At 36.3% G+C, this 22,409-nt stretch overlaps 1 protein-coding gene across 1 annotated transcript; it reads right to left on the reverse strand.

Moving 5' to 3' along the window:
* Positions 1 to 11,249: 11,249 nt before the first annotated feature.
* Positions 11,250 to 11,702, reverse strand: LOC112198829 (glycine-rich cell wall structural protein-like). Its single transcript, XM_024339933.1, has one exon. It carries the CDS (start codon positions 11,700 to 11,702, stop codon positions 11,250 to 11,252), a length of 453 nt encoding a protein of 150 aa, XP_024195701.1.
* Between the last annotated feature and the right edge of the window lie 10,707 nt (positions 11,703 to 22,409).

The raw sequence follows: 22,409 nt of genomic DNA on the forward strand, positions 1-22,409 counted from the left end.
CTCAAACTGGTTAAGTGTTCACCATGGGAAAAGATCATGATATCTTGGAGGTCTACAGAATAGACCGTCGCTATATGTTCGAACAATGCAGAGATCATTGCTCTTCATGAAGTGGTTCGTGAATGAATATGGATTAGATCCATAATTACGCATGTTCGAACAATTGTGGTTTGAAGTCTACCACAGATGAGCCAACGAGCATTTAGGATAATGCTGCTTGTTTTGAACAAATGAGGCAAGGCTACATCAAAAGCGATAACACCAAGCATAATCAGCAACAACAGACTCTCCTCGAGATCAAAGTGAACTAGATTTAATCTGAGGATAGTGAGGCAGACTTGTTTACTAGTCATTGCCCAAATCCACGTTCGAGAAACATGTGGCAAGAATTGACTTGCAGAAATTATCTGAACTCCCATGATCGTAGTCATCAGGGGGAGGCGCAGACATCAGGGGGAGATGTCTACATGTTCACCTCGAATCGTGAAGGGTGTGTTGTGCTCTTTTTCCCCTTTGACCGAGGTTATTTTTGTCCCACTGGGTTTTTGTTACTCGGCAAGGTTTTTAACGAGGCAACGAGAGAAGCACCGCATTTGGACAGCACAAGGGGGAGTGTTTAAGGATATCTCTATTTGTGTTTGGCCCAAACTCTAGGTTACTTGACCTAGTGGTAATAGAGTTTAATTAGAAGAATCTAGAGATTATCTTTCCTTGTATGATTCTAACTCTATGCATTGTAATCCTCTATATAAAGAGGCCCCTATTCTCAATGAGAATACACAACGATTATCTCTCAATTTCTGATTCCCTAAAACATGTTTTTGATTTTTGATTTTTTTTTTTGTTAAATTTCTTTTGTTTTTCTTTTATCTGTGAATTGATCATTTTGTCTTTTCAAATATTTCAGTTCAAATGTTTTTTAATATTTGAGGAATATTTTGGTAAAATTTTTCTGTTTTGGCTTACAAACTCTCTTCTCTTAATAATAATATAGATATAGAAATAAATTTAGAAATAGTCACTAACTCATTTTTAAGAAGTATTCATTTTAAACAAATAAGGAATGACTCTGCTAGGGTTTCTCTATGGCGTCGTAAAAATCCTTAAAAAATCCTTGCCTGGGTATATTGCTCTCTCTCTCTCTCTCTCTCTCTCTCTCTCTCTCTCTCTCTCTCTCTCTCTCTCTCTCTCTCTCTCTCTCTCTCTCTCTCTCTCTCTCTCTCTCTCTCTCTCAAGTTAGCCAGGGAATGATCGAGGCGGAGGTCCTCTTCGTCAACGTGCTTCTGAACCTTTCAGAATCTGGTTACTGTTTCTTCTCCTGGTCATGCTGATCTACGGATCTGCTATGGCTATGGTCTCTGGTTTGGCGGTGGCTGCTATTGGTGGTTTTGATTACCAGTTTTGGCTTTTTGATTGAAGGGTTGGTGCGACATTGCAGTTCCTTTTGGTTGGTGGTGGCTCCTTGGTGGATGTGCGCACGATAGCTGATTTATTGGAGTTGAGGATTAGTGGCCTAGGTTGAGTCAGATTACCAAGACGCCTGGTTACTTGGACTCCCGCGAGGAGTGGAGCTTTGGCAGTGGTGGATGCAAGTTGGCAGATGCTGGTGTTTCTGGTTTTGCTTGCGTCGACGTTTCTCTGCCTGGTGGTTTCGTTGGTGAGGGCGGCGTCCTTGTTGGTGTCAGTGGTTTCGACAACGATGCTGTGGTGCTATTGGTAGCTGGTGCAGATCAGGTTTGGGGTCTATTCCTTTGAAATTAGGCCTTAGGCCTGTTTTGCTGCTAGGTTTGTTGTTCTAGATTTGGGCGTTGGAGTACTAACGGAAGCAGTTGGGTCCTATACTGCTAGTATTGTTTAATTTTGCTTTTGGGTCAGAAAAGCATTTGGCTCGGTTGAAACCTTTTATTTACCGGCTTATAAGCTTCTAGGTTTTTGTTAGAATAATGGTGTGTAGACTTTCTAAAAGGTGGGTGTGCTCTGCGTATGCTGAGTTCTATTTGTTTTAGAAGATGATTTTTATATGTCCTAAAAGACGGCACTTTATGTCAACCCCATAGGGGTGTGTCGTTTGGTACTGCTTGCTAAATTATAAAATTGGATTTAAAATTGGATTGACCTTCTTCGTTCAAAAAAAGAAGTATTCCTTTTGGTCACTCAACTATACTTGATTTTACATTTTGATCATTCCGTCTATTATATTTTTTTTTAAATCAGCACACATATGCATATCATATTTTTGGAGCTAGTTTAGTTCCTCAAAGCCTAAAATGTCAATGTCAAGAAACCATTAGTAATATGAAAAAAAAAATAGTGAGATACGAGAATCACGTGGTGATTTGTAATAAAGTAATAGATAGAATTATCAAAGTGTAAGATGAGATATCAATTGAGTGACCAAAATGATATTTTTTTAAGTGAGACTAATGTATATGTAGTGGCCCGGCACTGTGCTGCAATGCACAGTTGGAGCATTTCACATGCATCGAAAAGGTTTATCTCGGACCTATGAAGTTTTTGGGTTCCCCTTGACAAAGTCAAAAAATAATAATAATAAATAAATAAATGTTTATGTAGTGGCTCTTATCGCCGAGCATATATAGATTAACACTCGCTCAATTGCTCCGACTACTCCACAATCAAGTTCAGGTACGGAAGACCAGGGACGCGCCCTCATGCACTCCGTCAAGTGTTGTCGTCTCAATATCTGCTCTAGTTATGCCTTCAGGTCAGCAATGCTAGGCATGCCAGAGATCCACATCAAAGGTGAGGACGAGCTCCAACCCTCAGCAACCTATATATATGAACTTACTCCCATTTATGAACGTAATCAACTCTTTCTACTACTTTACTGTCGCTCTGTCCAAATCAATACTCTATTGACTCATGCTACCCTTTGCATGTCCTCAGTGAATAGTATTCTACTCTGGACAGTCTACTCGAACGCGTCGTCCGCCGAGCATTCAACACTCTCTAAACTGGTCCCTGCGGGTTGAAACTTAAACAACTAAAATGTCAAAACAATAAAAATTGAGTGAACATTCATGGTATTAGGGAGGGTTGAAACTTAAATAACTAAAATGTCAAAACACTTGAACATTTTTCTCTAATGCCGTAAATTATTTCTAACTGGTTACAACTTATCCAATGGGTTACGACAGGTGTGGATACGGGAGCGGGTTAGGGACACATGCAAGGGTCTTATTCCACTTTGGAACCATACATGAAATTTTCTGGTCAGATTCACGGACCCTCTGCAGGTCGGATACACAGTGATAAAACATAACCAATTACGATGAATTGTCGATCAGTGCTAGCTAAGAGTGAATCACCGGCTGGTCTGCTCACGAGAGCTACGTACAAAGATCCCCTTAAATATTACAGAAGATTCATTCACATGCATTTGCATGCACACTACAGGAAAACGAGTCATTTACGACGTGCAAAAAACGCCGTAAATGACAATTCACGACGTGCAAATCCATACAAAAATGCACCTTTATAGACCGCGTCGTAAAAAAAAAAATTTAACTTTTTTACGGCGTTCATAATGCACGCCGTAAATGACCCAAAAGCACGCCGTAAATGACCCCAAAGCACGCAATAAAATTTGCTTTGCATGTCGTAAATGACCTAAAAGCACGCCGTAAAATTTGCTTTAAGGCATACTTTGCGCGCCGTAAATTCATTTTTTTTTTAAATAAAAAAAAAATCAATTCTATGTTGTTCCAATATCACCCAAAAATTTTATAAATAAGAAGAATAACAAATCTGACTAATTCTTTGCTTGTTGCAAAGAACGAAGACTTGTATAAAAAGTTGAGTAGTATACAAACAAATGTTGTGGAAGCAATCACAAATGAAGTTTATAGCAAAACCAATAATAAAAAAAAAGAACCTAAAGTACATAAGGGTGGATTGCCTCAAACATTCACAGCACATTCCACTTGAAATACATCTTGTTTGCTAAGAGACCAGCTTCACTTTGGATCTTCATGATAAATTTCAACACTTACGGATGCTTGTGTCCCCATTGAAGTTGGAACTGGACAATATTGAATAAGACATGAATAAATAGATGGTCATAAGTCTGCTAAGTTATCAACACATACATCCTAGAATGAAGATAAATTCCTAGAATTTACAGAACCAACAAGTGGTACTGGTAGGTGTCAAAGCTTCTAAGTAGAGTTTATCAGAGTTTAAGGATACAGCTAATGCCTAGACACCAAACAGAAACCATGTAAGCTAAAATTCTCAAACGGACTAATGAACTAGCATACAAAACTACTTTTCAAAACGAAAGCTTGACAAGGTCTTAGGTATAATTTGATTTGCTAGGTGGACCGTTTTGTTTCCTGGAACTGAACATGCATCAAGATCCTTCAAGAAGTTATTAATGTCAATTCTGCAAGCCAATCATGGAACAAAAAGAAAAAAGTTTAGCAACAGAGAAGATACACAAATAGCCAATCATGGACCAAATCCAATACTCATACCAATCATGTAAGATATCCCTATATGACATTCTCAATTCAGAATATATACTGATAATAATAAATGCATATATACCTCTGTGTTTCTTAGAGAGGCAAGTGCAAGACAAGCTCGAGAGCAAAAAATCTCCTGCTTGCAGATAAATATTCAGCAAAGGCTCAAGCATCATGCCATATAACTTGCAGAATTCCTGTTTGAATTGGTCAACCAGGTTTCCCATTATTTTGGTTCAAATAAAACCTGGATAGCATAACCAAACAATGAGAAATCAATCACATATCTTAGGAGATAAACGACTAAAACGATTAGAGAGACCATAGTCCCAGAAGTACTTCATTTACTACTTTCACATTCGAGTTATATCTTTACATCTGCAAGCCCATTCCCATAAAACAAAGCAATACAACTAATTCCAGACTAGTAGACCTAACAATGCTTTCCACCATATCAGAAAAGAAGAAGAAAAATGCATTAAAGTAGTCCAAAGGCAACCAGAAAATTAAAGCAAGTCTGCACAGAATAAAATAAAAAAACAAAGGGACAATGCAACTTTACACAAGAAGAGGGAAGAAATTATAAGAAGGATGGTAGCATAGAGTGACAGAAGCACTAACAGAGAGACCAAGCAACTTTGAATTAAAAATATGATAAAGCTTATGCAAGCCAAGCAGAACCAAAGTTTTTTTCTTTACTATGTCCTTGTGCTACTCAATTCATTTCAGCCTTTTCTGCTGTCCTCATTCAATTTATAAGTTGAGTAATTTTCTTGATCAATATTTATCCTTGCAAAACAAACTCGATCAATGCAAGTCAACCGTTGTGTGTTCATTAATTATTATATGTATCCCCAATTCCCCATCAAGAAACAAAGTAAACTAAGTAAGCCCAATACCTGAAATCAGTAACATAACATAGTTTTGATGTTAGGAAGCAAAAACAACTATTCAGTAAAATGTGAATTAAGTAGCTAGGTTGCTCTTTCAGTCTTTTGATGCCAATTTTCTTCAAACAAGTAGTGGAGATTCCACTATTGAAACATAAGGAACACACAATTAAGCTTCATCACCAATACAGAACACATAGATTTAACTTTTCAATTACTTTTCTCAGAAATCAAGTAAATTACGAATCAAACTCAAACATTCACCACTGAAATCGAGCTGCATATCGTTTAGCCCAACCTTCACTATCACTATGACTGAAAAGCAAGATAAACAAGATGAATACAACAACAACGTGAACACAAACCAGGAGTCTGATCAAGAGCTATCAACTCTTCAACGCTCTTTTGTTCACTAAAAGGCGATCTAAAGCTGCCTGCAAAGCCTCTTTTCAAAGCATGAGAAATGTCTCTGCATCACCAGTTGACAAAGTTACCTATAGATTCAAATTCATAGTTCGCTGACAAAGTTACCTATAGATTCAAATTCATAGTTCGTTTACCTAGAGGATCGAAAATCTATACAATTCATTTTCAAATCCTTAACCTATTGTACCAAATTTAGCAAACAATCCCCAATATCAAACCCTAATTTCCAAAAAATTAAATCAAACCCTAGGCGGCAAGAACCAGAGTGCGTACCTGATGACGTGTGGATCCGTGGAGAACATGCGCAAAATGGAGACCTCGCGGAGAGGGACGGCGTCGGACTTTGGATTATCGTCGGGCTTTCGACGGCTGGATCTTCGTCCTTCATAGGACTAAGAGATGAGAGAGAGAGAGAGAGAGAGAGAGAGAGAGAGTGGTGAGAGGGACGGCGTCGGACTTCGGGTTATATTCTCGGCCTTCGTTCTTCATTGGACGTGAGAGAGTGAGAGAGAGAGAGAGGGAGGGAGGGAAGAGCGGTTTAAGTTGTTTATATGAGAGGAAGATTTGATTTTAACAAATTTTTTGTCCCGTTTTACCACATAAACACGACGTGTATCTTTCATTCGTCGTATTTAATCTTATGCAATTACATAAACGACGTACATTCATTGCACGCCTTGAATTTTATATGAAAAAAGCTAGTTTTACGGCATGCATTTAAAGCGCGTCGTAAATGATACTATTTCACGACACGGATTAAGTGCACGCCGTAAATCTCGCGTCGTGAATAGTTAGTTTTCCTGTAGTGGCATCAGCTAAATTCGTCTATATATATGAGCATGAAGTCTCCAATAGTAAAACCAACAAACAGAGTATAGGTTTTGTTTTTAGATCAATCTCACAAACATGAAGAAACCCTCTTTCATGTTTAATGTGCTTGTCCTACTAGTACTTCTGTTATCTATAGTATCATCCAAGATTAGTAGCTACGGAATATCCTTTAGATTAGTTGGAGTTAGAAAACTTCAATATGCCAACAAGTGTAACGCCGGTGCCCAAAATGATTGTTGTGGCTGTGGAGATCAAGGGAGTAGAGGTGAGGGAGGCAATAACAATATTGGTGGTGGAGGCGGATACGGTGGTGGGGGTGTTGATAAAGGGGGTGGAGGAGGCGGCGGCGGTGGTGGTGGTGGTGGAGGTTATGGCTTCGGAAGCAATGGAGGTGGCGGTGGTGGTGTTGGATAATTGAAGAAATAGAGCTCATGAAAGTGAATGCGAGGAGAGACTTCCGCCAGTAAAAGCATGTAATTCAAGACCTATATATGTTTTCTAATGTTTTTAGGCTATGCTACATGCATTGTCCCAATTAATAAAAGCTTTTGATATGTCCCCTGAGACCTTATCACATTAAGTTCTATTTACTTGGCAAATATATAATTAAGTAGGATATTTTCTTTTTCATAGTAAGATTATCAGAAGTTTGTACAAGAGATCGAGTTTGATTTGTTTGTTTATTCTTTTGAGACAACCCATGCGTACATTATCATAGCATGATATAAAATGTTAAGAGGGTAGAAATGTTGCATTCATCGTCATCCCTGTAGATGCTAATCAAGATCAACAGTTGTAATTGACAACTAATAAGCTTGAAATCAAGAGATACTTGTACTTGTTAATGAAGCGATGAATGTTTGTACCTAGAAACAAAACTTATGTGCTGGTTAATATAACATAGCCGCATTATTTATTAAAATTAATTTTCTATTTTTTTTTAGAGGAGATTAAAATTTCTAATTTTTATGCTTATTAAAGTCGCATCAACCGCCATATAATGTTGGATTATACCTAACAAATTAGAACGTTTTTAGCCTATCCAGATTTGCTCACCATCTTAACCAAAGTGGTGGTATCACCACTTCTTAATAGATTGCCACGTGTAATTTGAGTTAAAAAAGGTATAGGTTGTTAACTGAGGTTTACTTAAACTATTACTTTTTGTTTTCTTTTTCCTCCTTCATTCTTCCCATTTCACCTCCATTCTTCCTCTTCGTCTCCTTTGATTCTAGTATTCTACCATGTTTATCTTGTTTACCTCATCATAAATTTTCAGCCAAAATGAAAAAAGAAAACAAGGATATTGGAGAAACCATGTATAATCGCATCGAAAATACCCATGTGATATCGAGCTAGTACCATGTATAATTCCTATTCTTGCCAGATATCTCGCCGGCGGGGGTATATCAAAGAAAAACCATAGATTTCGAGCAAATACCTGAAGAGATATTAAATTACCCGGAGACTTTTTGTATAATCACATCACTGACATCAGCCATATAAATCTTAGTCTTATCTGCTATCACTTGTTTTGATAGTCTATCTGCAAGATTTTCACAATAAAAATCTACTAAAAGTTTTGTAGGCTAGATTAATAGACAATAAATAGAGGAGCTTGTGAAAATTCATGGCTGATTTAAGATGGTAATTTAACGAGGGTTTTTTTCCTTTATTTTTCCTTTTTGGCTGCGAATACAGGGATGATGTAAAAGGATGAGAGGAGATGAAGAGTAAGGATAAAGTAGATTGATTGGCAACCCATATACGATAATTTAGGAGATGATGAGGAATTGATGCCTGCGATGAGGTAGAAGATGGAGGTTTGGAGGTTGAAGAAGAAGATGGTGGCTGAATGTGTTGAGGATGATGAGATATTTAAGGCTGGTTGATATAATAAAATATTAGAATATAGGATCGGAGTTTGAGTATTCATTAAATTCTTTTTCTCTTTCCTGTTAACTATGGTTAACTATTATTATGGATCACTACATGTGGTAGCATAGTATTGAGTGGTGGTATCACCACCTAAAATCTTGTGGTGAGCAAATTCAAATCCGTTTTTTTTTTTTTTTTGAAATAAGGCCAGTACGGCTGCCCTCAAGTCTTGATCTTTAATGAAACCGTAGAATACATTGGGGGGGGGACATTGTGCCTAAACCCCAAAATACAATAAGCATCAAGAGAACATCCCGAGATAATAACAGGAGTCTCCACTAAACATATGTATTCTAACAATCAATTAACGAAAAATGCACTACTAGCAACTCTATTGGCTTTACAATTGTGGCGACACATCGGAAATTGCTCACGCGGAGCCATAATTTACTACTATTATCAGCTTTCCCACTATGTTGCCACCGGAAAAATAATCCGGTAGCACTCAGTTTCATCCTGCTACTGGGAGGTTGCGACAATTTGACGAAGTAAGGAACTCGCCACCTAACCAGAGTAGACCAAGATCATAAGCGCAATCCGGGACAAAGCCCACGTCGCCCTACCACTATAAGGTAGGGACTTATTGCCAGTATAAAGCCACTTCCTTGGCTTTCTGGGCCTGGGCTTTGCCTTGTGACCCAATATGGACCATTTTGGTTATGTTTTTATTCAAATCCGTTTTTAGCGGCCTCAAAGTTGCTCCTATATAAGCTATTTTAGCGACCGTGAGAAGCGGAGAACATCCAAATCACGCTTCCAGTAGACTCCCCATGGAGGAATTATTAGGTGGTCCTGAAGTACCACGTGGCACTGCCATGTGGTGATCCAAGCCAATAATATCACTCAAATGTGGTGGGGACCATGCAGGGGGTGAAAAAAAATTAATTTAAGAGACCAATCAGAAATCACTACGAGTCACATGGCCCAATAACATCACCCCAGACCACCACGTGTACTATACTCTGGGACCATGTAATAATTTCCCCTCGCGATGTGCTACTACGCTCTCGAAGTCGAAGTTTAGGAGAGGAGAGAAAAATTTGATACACCCGCTATCTCCTTAATCGTCTTCCTGTTTCTTTCTCCTTTGTGTTCTTCGTCTTCAAATCTTTTGGTTTGGGCAATGAAAATTTATGGTGAAATTTATAAAACCTTAAAAAAGGATCTGGAGCTATTTCTCGATTTTTGTTCTTTAAACATGAAGTGATGAAACTTGTTTGATTTATCAAATTTTTGATATTACTGCCTTGAAATTTCTTGAAACTCCAGTACGTTGGTGGTATGTCAGATTATGGTTAACATTTACTCGCAACATCAATAGTGCATGCCCTAATCAAGGCTTCTCACTAATTCCTTTGAACCAACTGGTTACTTTTCACTAGCCGCGCGCATCCTCCTCAGTAATTAATTAATTTGCTTCCATATAATGCAATTGATGTTCAGTAGTTAATTTCATCGACATGCATTCGTGATGCGTGTCAGACTGTGAGTAAATTATCATGCAAGTAAAGAAATCGACATGCATTTGATAATCGACCAGCTGAAACCAACAAACATATACAAGCCTACACATGGTGTCCATGCAAGACGCCAACTTTAGAATCAACCGTTTATAAGTTGCCATTTTTCTTCGCACCAACTAAATTTGATTATATGACTGAAAATCCCATTGCGAAACCTAATTCCGATCCAAAATTTATCAAGGACTGGTCAAGCCAAAAGTTGCCAAAGTAATTTCATGTCTATTTTACAGAAGTAAAAAGCCTGGCTAGACATAATTGAACGTTTATCTAATGCATGTCCCTTAGATGAGGGTTAGTATGTCAATTTTTTCCCAAAAGCTAATATACAAAAGAAAAGGATGTGGACATAAACAAACTTCAACCACATTTTGAGCAGGATCGATCGGCTTTTGCCTCATTTGCTAGCAGTACAGGTGACCATTCTCGTCACCCCTTTGTCTAAAGCCATTCCCATGTATGATAATTCTTAGAACAAATATTTGGAATCTAATTATTTTCCCTTATATAATATTCGATCCCAAATCTCACCCTACTCGATCAATTCCTGCTATTTGAATAACTACGTACGTCTAGATGGGAGACATTCCAATATTTGCCCGCGTATAATTAATTTATACGTACAACACATATATAAATTAAGCTGATATAGGATCGATAGGCATGCACTGCTAATCTGGTAAAACAAAAACATATACAAGAAGAACTTGTGTTGCTCATGTGATGATGGCAGTTAAAAGTTTGTGTGTAGCATCTTTAGCTTAGTAAGAATATTTGTTTGATTAGTTATTTTACTGGTTGGAATCATATTTTAATTGTGCTGCTACAATTGATTGGACTTGATCTCAACATCATCGTAACTAAAACACCATAATCTTAAAGACAATGAAGAATTCCTTTAATTCAAACATAACTAACAATAGGGAAAAGTACATGCAGATACAATCACTGGATGCATGTCTCAAATGAGACAGCCAACAATCACCACAACGAGCTATAGCTAGAATCCGATTGATAACAAAGTTCGACATCGAAATTAAAGATGCATGCATAGATAGTACTAACTAAACATTAATTATTCTACTAATTAAGATAGTTGATCCACTAGCCAAAGTCATGCAACGACACAAAATGATCAAACTAGTTCGGTCGATCCATCATGGGTGAAGACCACCAATTCCCCCAATTCCGCCGGCTCCTCCACCAGCAGCGCCCCCGACACCGCCAACACCACCAGCTCCACCGCCTAGGCCACCAATTCCACCGCCAGCTCCGCCAAGACCGCCTACTCCACCGGCTCCGCCAAGACCTCCAACTCCACCTATTGCACCAAATTTTCCGATCCCACCACCTATCCCACCACCAAGAAGAGGCATCACACCGCCGACTCCAGCTACGCCTCCCATTCCAGCGAATCCACCAACAGCACCGATGCACTTCTTGTCTTTAACGCCAGTCGGGGCAGCTGCCTTAGGTGCAGTAGCATCCAAAACGGCTGTTTTCTCACTAGGGCTAGTAGCGGGTTGATCACCAGGCACCATACGTGCACAAGCTGCTGATGCTAATAAAGCAACCAGAGCAAGCACAAAAACGATACGCCGCATCTCCATCTTCACCTCACTCACTCTCTCACTGTTTTCCTTACCCTCTCAGCTGCTTGAACGACACTACACCTGAGTAGGATATGCATCCAAGCTAGGGTTTATATAGGGGTGTGAAGCTTGGGAGACGGTTGAGGGTAATTAATAGAGCTAGGGGTTTGCAGTAAATAGGGGAAAGAGCTCGAGAGAGATTGACTTTGGTACACTTAAAAAAAGGGTCTCGAGAAAGGAAATGAATGCTTTGAATTAGAATTCAGAAGCGGTAGTTAAGTAGGTCGAATGAAAAGGAGAGAAAATTTAAGGACGATGGTCAGATGTCAACTGTGTCATGTCGTTCTTGTGCATTGCCATATTTGGTTTTTGTGACTCGTGTAAGTCACTTGGTCGAAGTCACTGAACTCTCACATTAGAGACTGGTGCGATCTGGAAACACCAATAGACCAACATGCATGCATGAGTCTGCATTACTGGAGAGTATAAATGGGATACTTGCGAGTCGATGTCGATTATTAATTTCTTTTCAACTACATTCTGTACGTATTTAATTGATGAAGTATAATTTCCACTGTTTTTCTTTCCCAAAGGGGAGAAATATCACTTTGGTCATCGAACTATGGGTCACTCGACACTTTGGTCATCCAACTTTTAAAAACTTCATTTTGGTCATCGAACTATATCACCGTATATCACTTTGGTCATTCCGTCAATTTTCTCCGTTTTCTCTGTTAACTCCAGGGTTATTTTGGAGATGAAATGTTTTACACGACATTTTTATAACTTAATCTAATTATCCCAGCCTAAACTTAAAACTTCATCCAATTTTGCCAACTTTTCCCTCCTTTTATTCATACATTCATCATTAATAACCAAAGCATACAACAAAGAAAAATAATCGAGTCAGAGAATGATTCAAAGTGAGGGAATATAAGAGGAAGAAAAATATTGATTTAATAAATCGAGGAATTATATAAGGAGGGAAAAGTTGGCAAAATTGGATGAAGTTTTATTTTTAGGAGGGAAAAGTTGGATTAAGTTATAAAAATGGTGAGTAAACCTTTAAATCTTCAAAATACCCTTAGAGTTAACAGAGAAAACAAACGGAATGACCAAAGTGATATGCGATGATATAGTTCGATGACCAAAATGAAGTTTTTAAAAGTTGGATGACCAAAGTGTCGCGCGAGTCATAATTCGATGACCAAAGTGATATTTCTGCCTTCCCAAAGTGTGATTTTATTTATTTATTATATTCTAGAAGATAAATTTGAACTTGTTAATCGTCATGGAGGGCTAGTCTGATCTGGGTTGGGCGTTTTGGGTTTGCCTGAATTATTTTGGGCAGCCCTATGGGCTTTTCAGTCTACTTAGGTCCAGTTTGCCATAACTAATTATACTTTGCAAAAATCTGTTTAACTTACAAATTAAGTAGCAAAAAGTGTTTGGTAAAATGAAATAAAGCAGTTTATTTCAAAAGTTACATTATTAAGCTGCTACTTATACAAGTTGGTAAAAATCAGCTTTCATAAACTAAAAGTTACAGCTGCTTACGATTTAAACTAAGATATCCCAAACTGGACCTTAGTCTTTTCAGCTTAGTTGAACTTTTAATTTTATTCTCCTCTCTAGTAGCACCATGAGTTCACAAGTTTCTAGTATTTTCTGTCTTGTGTGCGTTATTTCCAGTTGACTAGGTATGGTTACTTAAGTACTTCTTTTTGTTTCTTTCTCTTTGATGAAATAAAAATCGTTTTCCGCTTGAAACAATATCTCTAAGCATTTCGATCAATACCACATTTTCTTTTTATCAAATAGAGGATTATATTATTTTTCTCCGCAGCAGTTGATTTGAGACATCAAATACCCGCCCACAATTTTATTTTATTCTTATTTTTAAAAAGCGGCCATCATATTCGGGAACCCACCTCCTGTTCTTAGCTCCATTTAAATTTATTGATAAAAAATACAATAAACGGAAAGAGGAAAAGGGTGAGCAAACTAGAACCCTTCCTTTGTGGCTTTCAAAGTTAATTGCAATGATTTAGCATCAATTACATTGTTTTATGACTAAAATAACTATTTATTATTTTATTATGAAATTTCAAATATTAAACTTCTTTATAAGGTATTAATTTATTGATTGCTTTCTTTCGTGTTACCAAATACTGTAGTGGAAATTTTTATTTCTCTTTCCTTGGAAACAAATAGGAAATAACTTTGCGAACCAAATGAGCCATAATGTTTACATTTGAGCTTAACGTAAGGTACTTTATTTATATGAGAGTCCTGAGTCACTCATGACAAAGTATGCCCATTTACCAGCATATTTTTTTCTTAGCAAGTGAAAATACCTAGCGCTCTGCTAGGGTTGGGGGAGTGCCGCTCTTGCCTTTTCTGTACCTTCCTCCATCATCGATGGAGCACCTTTCCGGCACCGTTCTCAGCGTCGTTACCTTTGCGCACGGCTTCTACTGTGCCTCCTTACTAGTCGAGACAAGCATGCTTCCTAGCGACTACTTTTTGTTTCCAGCCTTTATCTGATCGTGGTTGGTGGGGAGCAGAAGGGGTTGTGCCACCTTGCTGGGTTGGAACGGCACCGGCTGTTAGCTAACTTCGACCGAGCCGGGCACGTTTGAAACTGGGTTTAATGGATAGATATGGTCCGGTGGCAGGGCGGCGTACGATGGGCCGTTGTTTGACCATGATCACAGGTGATGGGAAGATGACAGATCGGCTGCCGAAATCGACAATTGGCTCTGGCATTTATTACCCCATAAATTTGACCAGCGGGGGTTGGGTCTAGTGTAGAAACTCTTCGGTCCTCCGTGGACATTGCCCCAAGACTGGTGGGGCAGGCGGCGACGCCTTGATTTGTGTGGACAAGTCCTGGACTAGACTTCTCTGGTGAGGATTGGAGGCACAGCGGCTGGGGTTGAGGGCAATGCAGGTCTGGGTGCCCAGAGAGATTTTGGGTGCCCAACTGTGGACCTGGGCTCCTTTTTGTTTGGACTACTCAAGATGGGCCTTTGATTGGGTTTGTCTTCTGTTTGGATTCGCATCTGGGATCCAAGCGACTTTTTACAGATTCTTTTTTCTGCTACACTCTGGAATTGGAATTTTGGTTACTTAGGTAAAAGATTGCTCTCTACTCGACGTATTAATTTCTGTAGAGTAGGTAAAGTCGGTCACACTACCGCCAGTTACTTTAATAGAATGTTACCCTCTATTCGACGCATATTTTTATGTGGAAGTATGGTTGACCATACTATTGGTATCTTTTTACATAGCCCGGGGTCTGCCCGGTGCCTGATCGAATGCTTTTTAGCATCCCTTACTATCCTTGCTAGGTTTTATTTCCAATGCCTTGTTGCATCCAATATTTTTTTTTTGCTATTTTTTCATTTTGATGTAGTTTCTACATCTATAATTTGTAATATTTCTTATTATTATTAATAATAAAATGGTTGATTATTAGTCTTAAAAAAAAAAAAAAAAAAAAAGGTACTTTATTTATGAGATTATAGCAAAAAGCTGACGAATCGACCTTTTAGAATCATAATGTTCTGTCCTTGAATAGACATCACCATCACCCAATTCACCATGTTAGGCAGTCAAAGTAGGATGATGTGACTTGGATGATTCTACTGTCATTCTTTCTTTGTCATGAACCCCCTAAAAGTCGATTGACGTGAAAACGTCTTCTAATTGTATGGTAACAATGTCATTGTCAGATTCATTAATGTTAAGAAATGTGCAACCGAATAAAGAGTTAAAAGCACTACATATACTCATGTAGTTAAGTCTCTATATCACCATAAGTCGCAGGACATGATCGTATGTATAGGTAAATCAAAGGTATGTAAAAGGCTTATTTTAGAATCACTCATATTTTCTGTTTTTTCTTCTACATCATTCAACTATTTTTGTATTCAATCGCATGCATGAAGCTCACATATATAAAGGAAGAGTGAAGCAAAGCTTCGACACAACTGATAAGTTATTTGGCTACTTATTGTTTATTATTATTTTTTTGGCAATTGATACTTGGGATACAATAGATAGGTTTAACAAAAAACTGGAAGAACGTACGACATTGCCAATCAACATAAACAATGACACTCACGATGATTCCCTAATAGTTTTTTTTGATCGGGATGATTCCCTAATAGTTAATTTTGCAAATAGCTCCCCTACAAACATTGTCGTTTGTGCAAAATTTCCAGCATTTTTCGTTTGGCTAGTCATCAATGCGTGCCCGGAATGCATTTTCCAAGTTGAGGGTAGTTTTCGCACATTTTGAGCTGTTTATACAAAATATCAATTAAGTGCCAAACTATAACCAAAAAAAAATTCTAATTTAATTAGTTAAGTTTTAAGATTCACAAAAATAATAAGTAAGTATGATGTGCACGACAAATTTGTAGGCCTATGCACCAATTCAGAATTCATATACCTAATTTGATATATTTGTTAGTATCTATCTAACTATTTACATAAAAGATGTATAGCCACTGTAAAGTTTTACAGTAAAAAAGTGAAAAGCCATTAATTTTATGGAATGTAAAAATTACCCGACACACACACGTACATAGAGATATGTGTGTGTGTGTGTATATTTTTTGAAATAGGGTTTGGAACCCAGTCAAGCTGAGAAGCTCAGCCCCACGCCCATATTCTTATTTATTATAGACTGACACATCGGGGGGGGGGGGGGGGGGGGAGACGTAATACATGAACCTCGAGCGCATGTAGAAGCTTTACAAAAATCCTCATAGAGGACATCTTGTAAGTAATCAGGAGCCTTGTAGAGATATGTGTATACACACACACACATATATATATGTATGTATGTATGTGTGTGTATATATATATATATACATGTGTGTGTGTGTATTTAATTTTACACACACACACTATATATATATATATATATATATATATATATATATATATATATATACAGCGCTTCTCCGGTGCGGACGTCCGCACTTTTTGCTTAGGTGCGGATTTCCGGTTTTGACCCACTTTCCGATCACATTTTCACATCTTAGCCGTTTAGTTTTTAGGTCATAATGTATAGATCACCTCTACAAAATTTCAGCCAATTTGGTGATCGTTAAGGCATCCAAAACTGCAATTTACCATTATAAATACGAACGGTTCCGGTTCGACAGATTTTGTCCGTTCGTGTAAATTGCAATTTTGGATGCCTTAATGATCATCAAATTGGCTGAAATTTTCAGAGATGATCTATACATTAGGATCTAAAAACTGAACGGCTAAGATGTAAAAATGTGATCGGAAAGTGGGTCAAAACTGGAAATCCGCACCTTTTTCTTCGGTGCGAATATCTGCACCTGAACAAACTTATATATATATATATATTTATGTATGTATCTAAAGGGAGCTGGCTACGTAAACTTGTGAATCATCCAAGCATTTCATTTTTCTTTGCATGATAAATACAGAGAAATAACTCGGGTTATTCTCAGCACTGAAACCTTAAATAGTTCTATCTCCTTCTTCTTCCTCTTCTTTGATCTCAATCTTCTCAAAGTTTTCATTACATTAAACCGAGTTTGATCACCCTTTGATGGGCGCAATAGCAGACAGTCAACATCCTTGGGCATAGGGGTCGTCAATAGGCAGGGCCGGCCCTGCCCAAAATTAATGGGCTCGGGCAGGGCCGGGCAGGCCCAAAACATATTTTTTTTATTTTTCGGGCCAGGGAGGGCCGGGCTTCTCTTAAAAATCAAGGCCCAGGGCCTTACGGGCTTTTTAGGGCCGAGCTTTTTTGGATGGGCAGGGCCGAGCCCATTATATTTATATGTCATATTATTATGTTAAAAAAATACAAAAACCTTTGAAAAAATGATGATATGTTAATTATTGAACAAAATAAAATACAAAATTAAAAAAATATATGGCCTAATGCAATAATTAGTTCAATATAACTACATAAAAATATATTAATACAAAAATTGAATGGGCTTTCGGGCGGGCTTATAAGGCCGGGCCGGGCCGGGCGGGCTTTAATGGGCATATAACGGGCCAGGCCGCAGGCTGGGCCTGGGCTTTGAACCCTCCGCCCTAGCCCTGCCTCGTGCCCAATGGGCAGGGCCGAGATGGGCTTTTCTGCAGGCCGGGCCGAGCTTTTGCCCACTGGGCCGGGCGGGCTTGATGACCCCTACTTGGGCATTTGCATTTGGCATCCTAGGTAAAATGCATATATATGTCATATTTTTCAAACACAGCTTAATTTACACGGTCGATCAGTTGGACCGCATTATTTGTCATCATATCAGCCACATTCATCTTCTCATCTTCTGAATTCTATCTTTCAACTTTCCAAAAACTATAGGCCAAACCATACATCTCGCAAAATATTGAAATTTTAGACCAAGTTGTTTTGTTGTCCTAACCTCTGTCTTGATATATATCTAGCTAGTTCATTTAGGGCTAAAGCTTATATTTACTTATTAATTGTTGACGCAATCTCATGATCAACCTTCCTCATGCCCGCTATTATGTGCTATTCACACACTCTTTTTCTCTATTCACAAACCCCATCTATTTTTCTATTACTTTATGGCACGTTTACTTACTTGGAATGGAAAATAATCATGAATCGGAGACAAGTGGAATGGGAGAAGAAAGGAATCGGTATTGATTCCGGAGGAATGATTCCTAAACCCCTAAACCCATCTCCCCCCTTCGTAATCAAATTCCTGAGTATTCAGGAATCGATTCCTGATAAGAAGGTGGGACCTATATCCATTCCGATTCCTTCATGTGTTAGTAAACGCAGGAATTCTTTTACCCAGAATCATTCTGATTGCTTTATGTGTTAGTAAACGCAGGAATGTTTTTACCCCGTAATCATTCCCTTTCCTTCCAAGTAAGTAAACGTGCCCTTAATTCAAAATTTTTTTTTACAAATTAGCCTAACCACCCTCCTTTGCAATTAATTTTTTTTCATTTTCCTTTTTCTTTTTCTATTTGGTAATTCAATCATCCCCAAATCCTAAACCCTTAATTATTTTCCCGCAGGCTCAGAGGACTTCAAAACTCTTTTCAATTTTTTTTTTTCATCAAAAATTTCTCTAGCATAGTCATTCTATCTCTCTAATGTGATGCTTCGAAGTTCAATCAAAACAGAACAAGCAACTTTAGACCCATCTTTGAAGAAAATTTTACACTTGATTTGCAATGGAGACATGGAAGAAAAAAATAAGTTTAGTGATTATTCGAGCCTCTTTGAATCCATCATTCCTGGTTAGATTCTAACTGAAATTATTTAGTGTATTTGAATCCACTAAGCAGCTATAGAACTTTATAACAGCCTAATAATTAATTATAGCCTTATGATTATAGACATGATTTAATTTGTTATACTATATTATGCTAGAATACGAAAGATTTTGTCATAGGAAAACTATAATATGAAGGGGGTTTCACAGATAAGGAGTGGTTGTTTGTGGGGGTGGGGGTGGTTTTCAGCAAGAGTTTGTGTTTTTTTATTGAGAGTTGATTGGTTTTGATGCTTCTAGTTACTCTTATTTATTAGCTTTTATTTTTATGAAGCAATGTCGTGGACTGGTACATTGGTTTTTGTTATTTTCGATCAAATTATTTGGGTAATTCATGCTCCAATATATATTATTGAAGTATTTGTGCTGACAATTTTATCATTGCTTCTAGTTGAAAGAAATTAAATGAGTTGAAATAAGGATAGCTTGCTCTTTGCAACTGTAAGATCATGTGCAACTTTTTACTCTCTTGTTTTGCAACCCTAACTATGGTTTATGCATTTCATTTTTGAGTTTTTCTATTGGAACCTCCAAATTTACTCACTTGACCTCTATGCTTTTTACACCTCCAATCAAATTTTCAAATGCTAAATTTACTCATTAAACCTCATTAAAGTTCCTCAAATAACCTCACTCATATAATTTACAAACAAACTATAAGATCTTTATAATAAAAAAAACTTAGTCATTTCAATGATTTAATTACTCTATAAATCTTAATTACATCTCTCTTCCTTAATCAGACAACATAAATCTCTTATCCAATAAAAAAAAAATCAAACACACGGTATTGAGTTTTAAAATTTAATAAAAATAAAATAACATGAATTATTATGTGATTTTTTATTTACTTTTTCTTTTTTAGCTGTGCAAAACAAAAACAAAAAAAGATTAATCATTTTTTCTTAATGTTTCTCTATTTTCTACACCTCATGATTAATTATTTAAATATTTTTTATTTATTTTTATTTGCTAGCTCTGTTTTTTTTTCCTTCTTTTTGCAAATATAATGGATAGATTTAGATTTAAGTCATAATACAATGTATTTTGTTCTCCCTGACCAATATGCGTTTAATATGCATATCACACATTTTTATCTTAATCATAGTTTTATTTATTATTAAATATATATGAATGCTTTAATGAGTATGTAGTGAAATTGAAAAATGAAAACAGATAGGGAAAATAATAAAGAATAAAATATGATATTATTGAATTGGAAAGTTTAGAGAAAATAAATATAACAATTTTTTTGGTATAATTATTGTCCTTAATAGTCATTTTATAGTAGGTTATATATGTCATTTAATAATTCATAATAGAGTGAGGTCAAGTGAGCAGATTTGGAGGTCCCAATAGAAACTCTCGTCATTTTTATATGCATACCAACTTTTTACCATCTATACATTTCAGTTCAGTAACTGTAACTATTACTCTAAATAACCAACTAGTTATTGTATTGGCATTCTTTTCACAATGTTGAATTAGGTCTGGTACCTTTTTACCTAACAAGCAGAGTGTGGAGAGCAAAACCATATTTACTGCTGAAAATTAGTGTTACATGGAACATCTTCGTATCATAATATCTTAGTAGCAAAAAAAATTGATTTATTGTCTAATGAAGTTTGATTCATGATTGACTTGCCAAATAGAAAAAAGAAACATTATTGCAAGGGAGGGTAGTTAGAGTAATTTGTAAAAAAAAAAATTGAATTAAAGTAATAGAAAAATAAAGGGGGTGTGTGAATAGCATCACCCTATATATAATACTAATGAGTATTTATGATCTTGGTAGTTTAATTAGGAATTCCATTCTAATACAGTTTTGCTTTTTATGGTAGGTAATCTAATTTCCTTCATGGTTTACTTAGCCCCAGTGTAAGTAATTAAACAACGGATCTTTTCTATATATGTGTGTGTGTGTGTTTTTTTTTTTTTTTACATAGTGGGTAAAAATTTAATCAACTTTAATTTTGTTTAGGAAAATGATTTGTGACCTCAATGAGGCTTAAGATTTGTGGCCTCAATCCTAGGTGTCATGTCATGTCACCTATACACATCACCTATTTGCTAAATCATGCCATGTAATTCTTGAGTAAAAAGACTATCTTATCCTTCCAAAATCTAATGACTCTAAATTATTTTGGTTTTCATCTAAAAATAAAATATATTATTTTAATTTTTTTTCTTTTTCTTTTTTCGTTATATATATAATTATATATATATATATATGTTTGTGAATATATATATATAATTCGTCAAAAAAAAATTATATACAAATGTGTTTGTGTGTATAAATATATATATATAATTATATTATATATGTATATATATAATTCGTACAGAAATTTATATATGTATATTTGATGTAGAATTAATATGGTATAAATATATATATATATATATTAATTTCATAATTCTAACCTACAAAATTTTATAAAAAAAAAAATTGATTAAAAAAAAAGTCAAATTTAAAATTGATTCCACAAAAATGGAAAGAAAATATATTAATATCTTAATTATAACCCATCAAATTTGGTAAATTGAAGTAATATTCAACTCTTTTAATAAATGAATTTAATAAAATTAATGGAAGATTAGTTTACCTTACACTAACAAGTTAATTAGAAAAGTCAAAAATTAAATTTGATCCACAAAAATGGAAAGAAAATGTATTGAAATCGTAATTAAAACCTATGAAATCTGGTAATTGAAGAGGTAAGAAAATATCATTAATAAATTGAATTGATAAAATTCTAGATTCCATCATTTCAAATTTCTCGATAATTTAATATTGTCTCATCCAAACGCAACATTAGGAAGTGTTCGTTAAAGGTCAAGTGAGACTTCATTAATACAACTGTTCGTTTATTTTTACATGAAAAAACAATCATAATGTTATTAATACTATGTAGAAATTCAATGAACAATAAGTGTATAACACAGCAATAATCAAAGAAAAAGTGCAATTAAGGAAGGTGTAAAATAGAAGTCATCGTCCACATTAACATTAAAGTCAACTAACATGTCTTACACGAACAAATAAGAAATAAGTAGCTAATAATGAGCCAGTAAAGATTACTGGGGACTTTTCCCTAATGACATATTTACATTGAAATAGAAATCATCATCCACACTTAAATTTAAAGTCAACTAACATATCTTACAGTAACAAATAAGTACTAATTAAGTAGCCAATGATGAGCCAGTAGAGTTCACTGGAGACCTTTACCTAATGACATATTCACACTTAAATAGAAGCCATCATCTACTGAAACTGAAAGCACTAACATGTCTTGCACGAACAAGTAAGTATTAAGTAGCCAATGATGAGCTAGTAGAGTTCATTGGAGACCTTTACCTAATGGCATATTCACACTTAAATAGAAGCCATCATCTACTGAAACTG

Source organism: Rosa chinensis, chromosome 4 (assembly GCF_002994745.2).
Source record: "Rosa chinensis cultivar Old Blush chromosome 4, RchiOBHm-V2, whole genome shotgun sequence".
In the NCBI taxonomy this organism is placed as follows: domain Eukaryota; kingdom Viridiplantae; phylum Streptophyta; class Magnoliopsida; order Rosales; family Rosaceae; genus Rosa; species Rosa chinensis.

Bases quoted from the DNA above. Each gene is read 5' to 3' on its own strand.
- LOC112198829 (XM_024339933.1), bottom strand. From the start codon at position 11,702: ATGGAGATGCGGCGTATCGTTTTTGTGCTTGCTCTGGTTGCTTTATTA.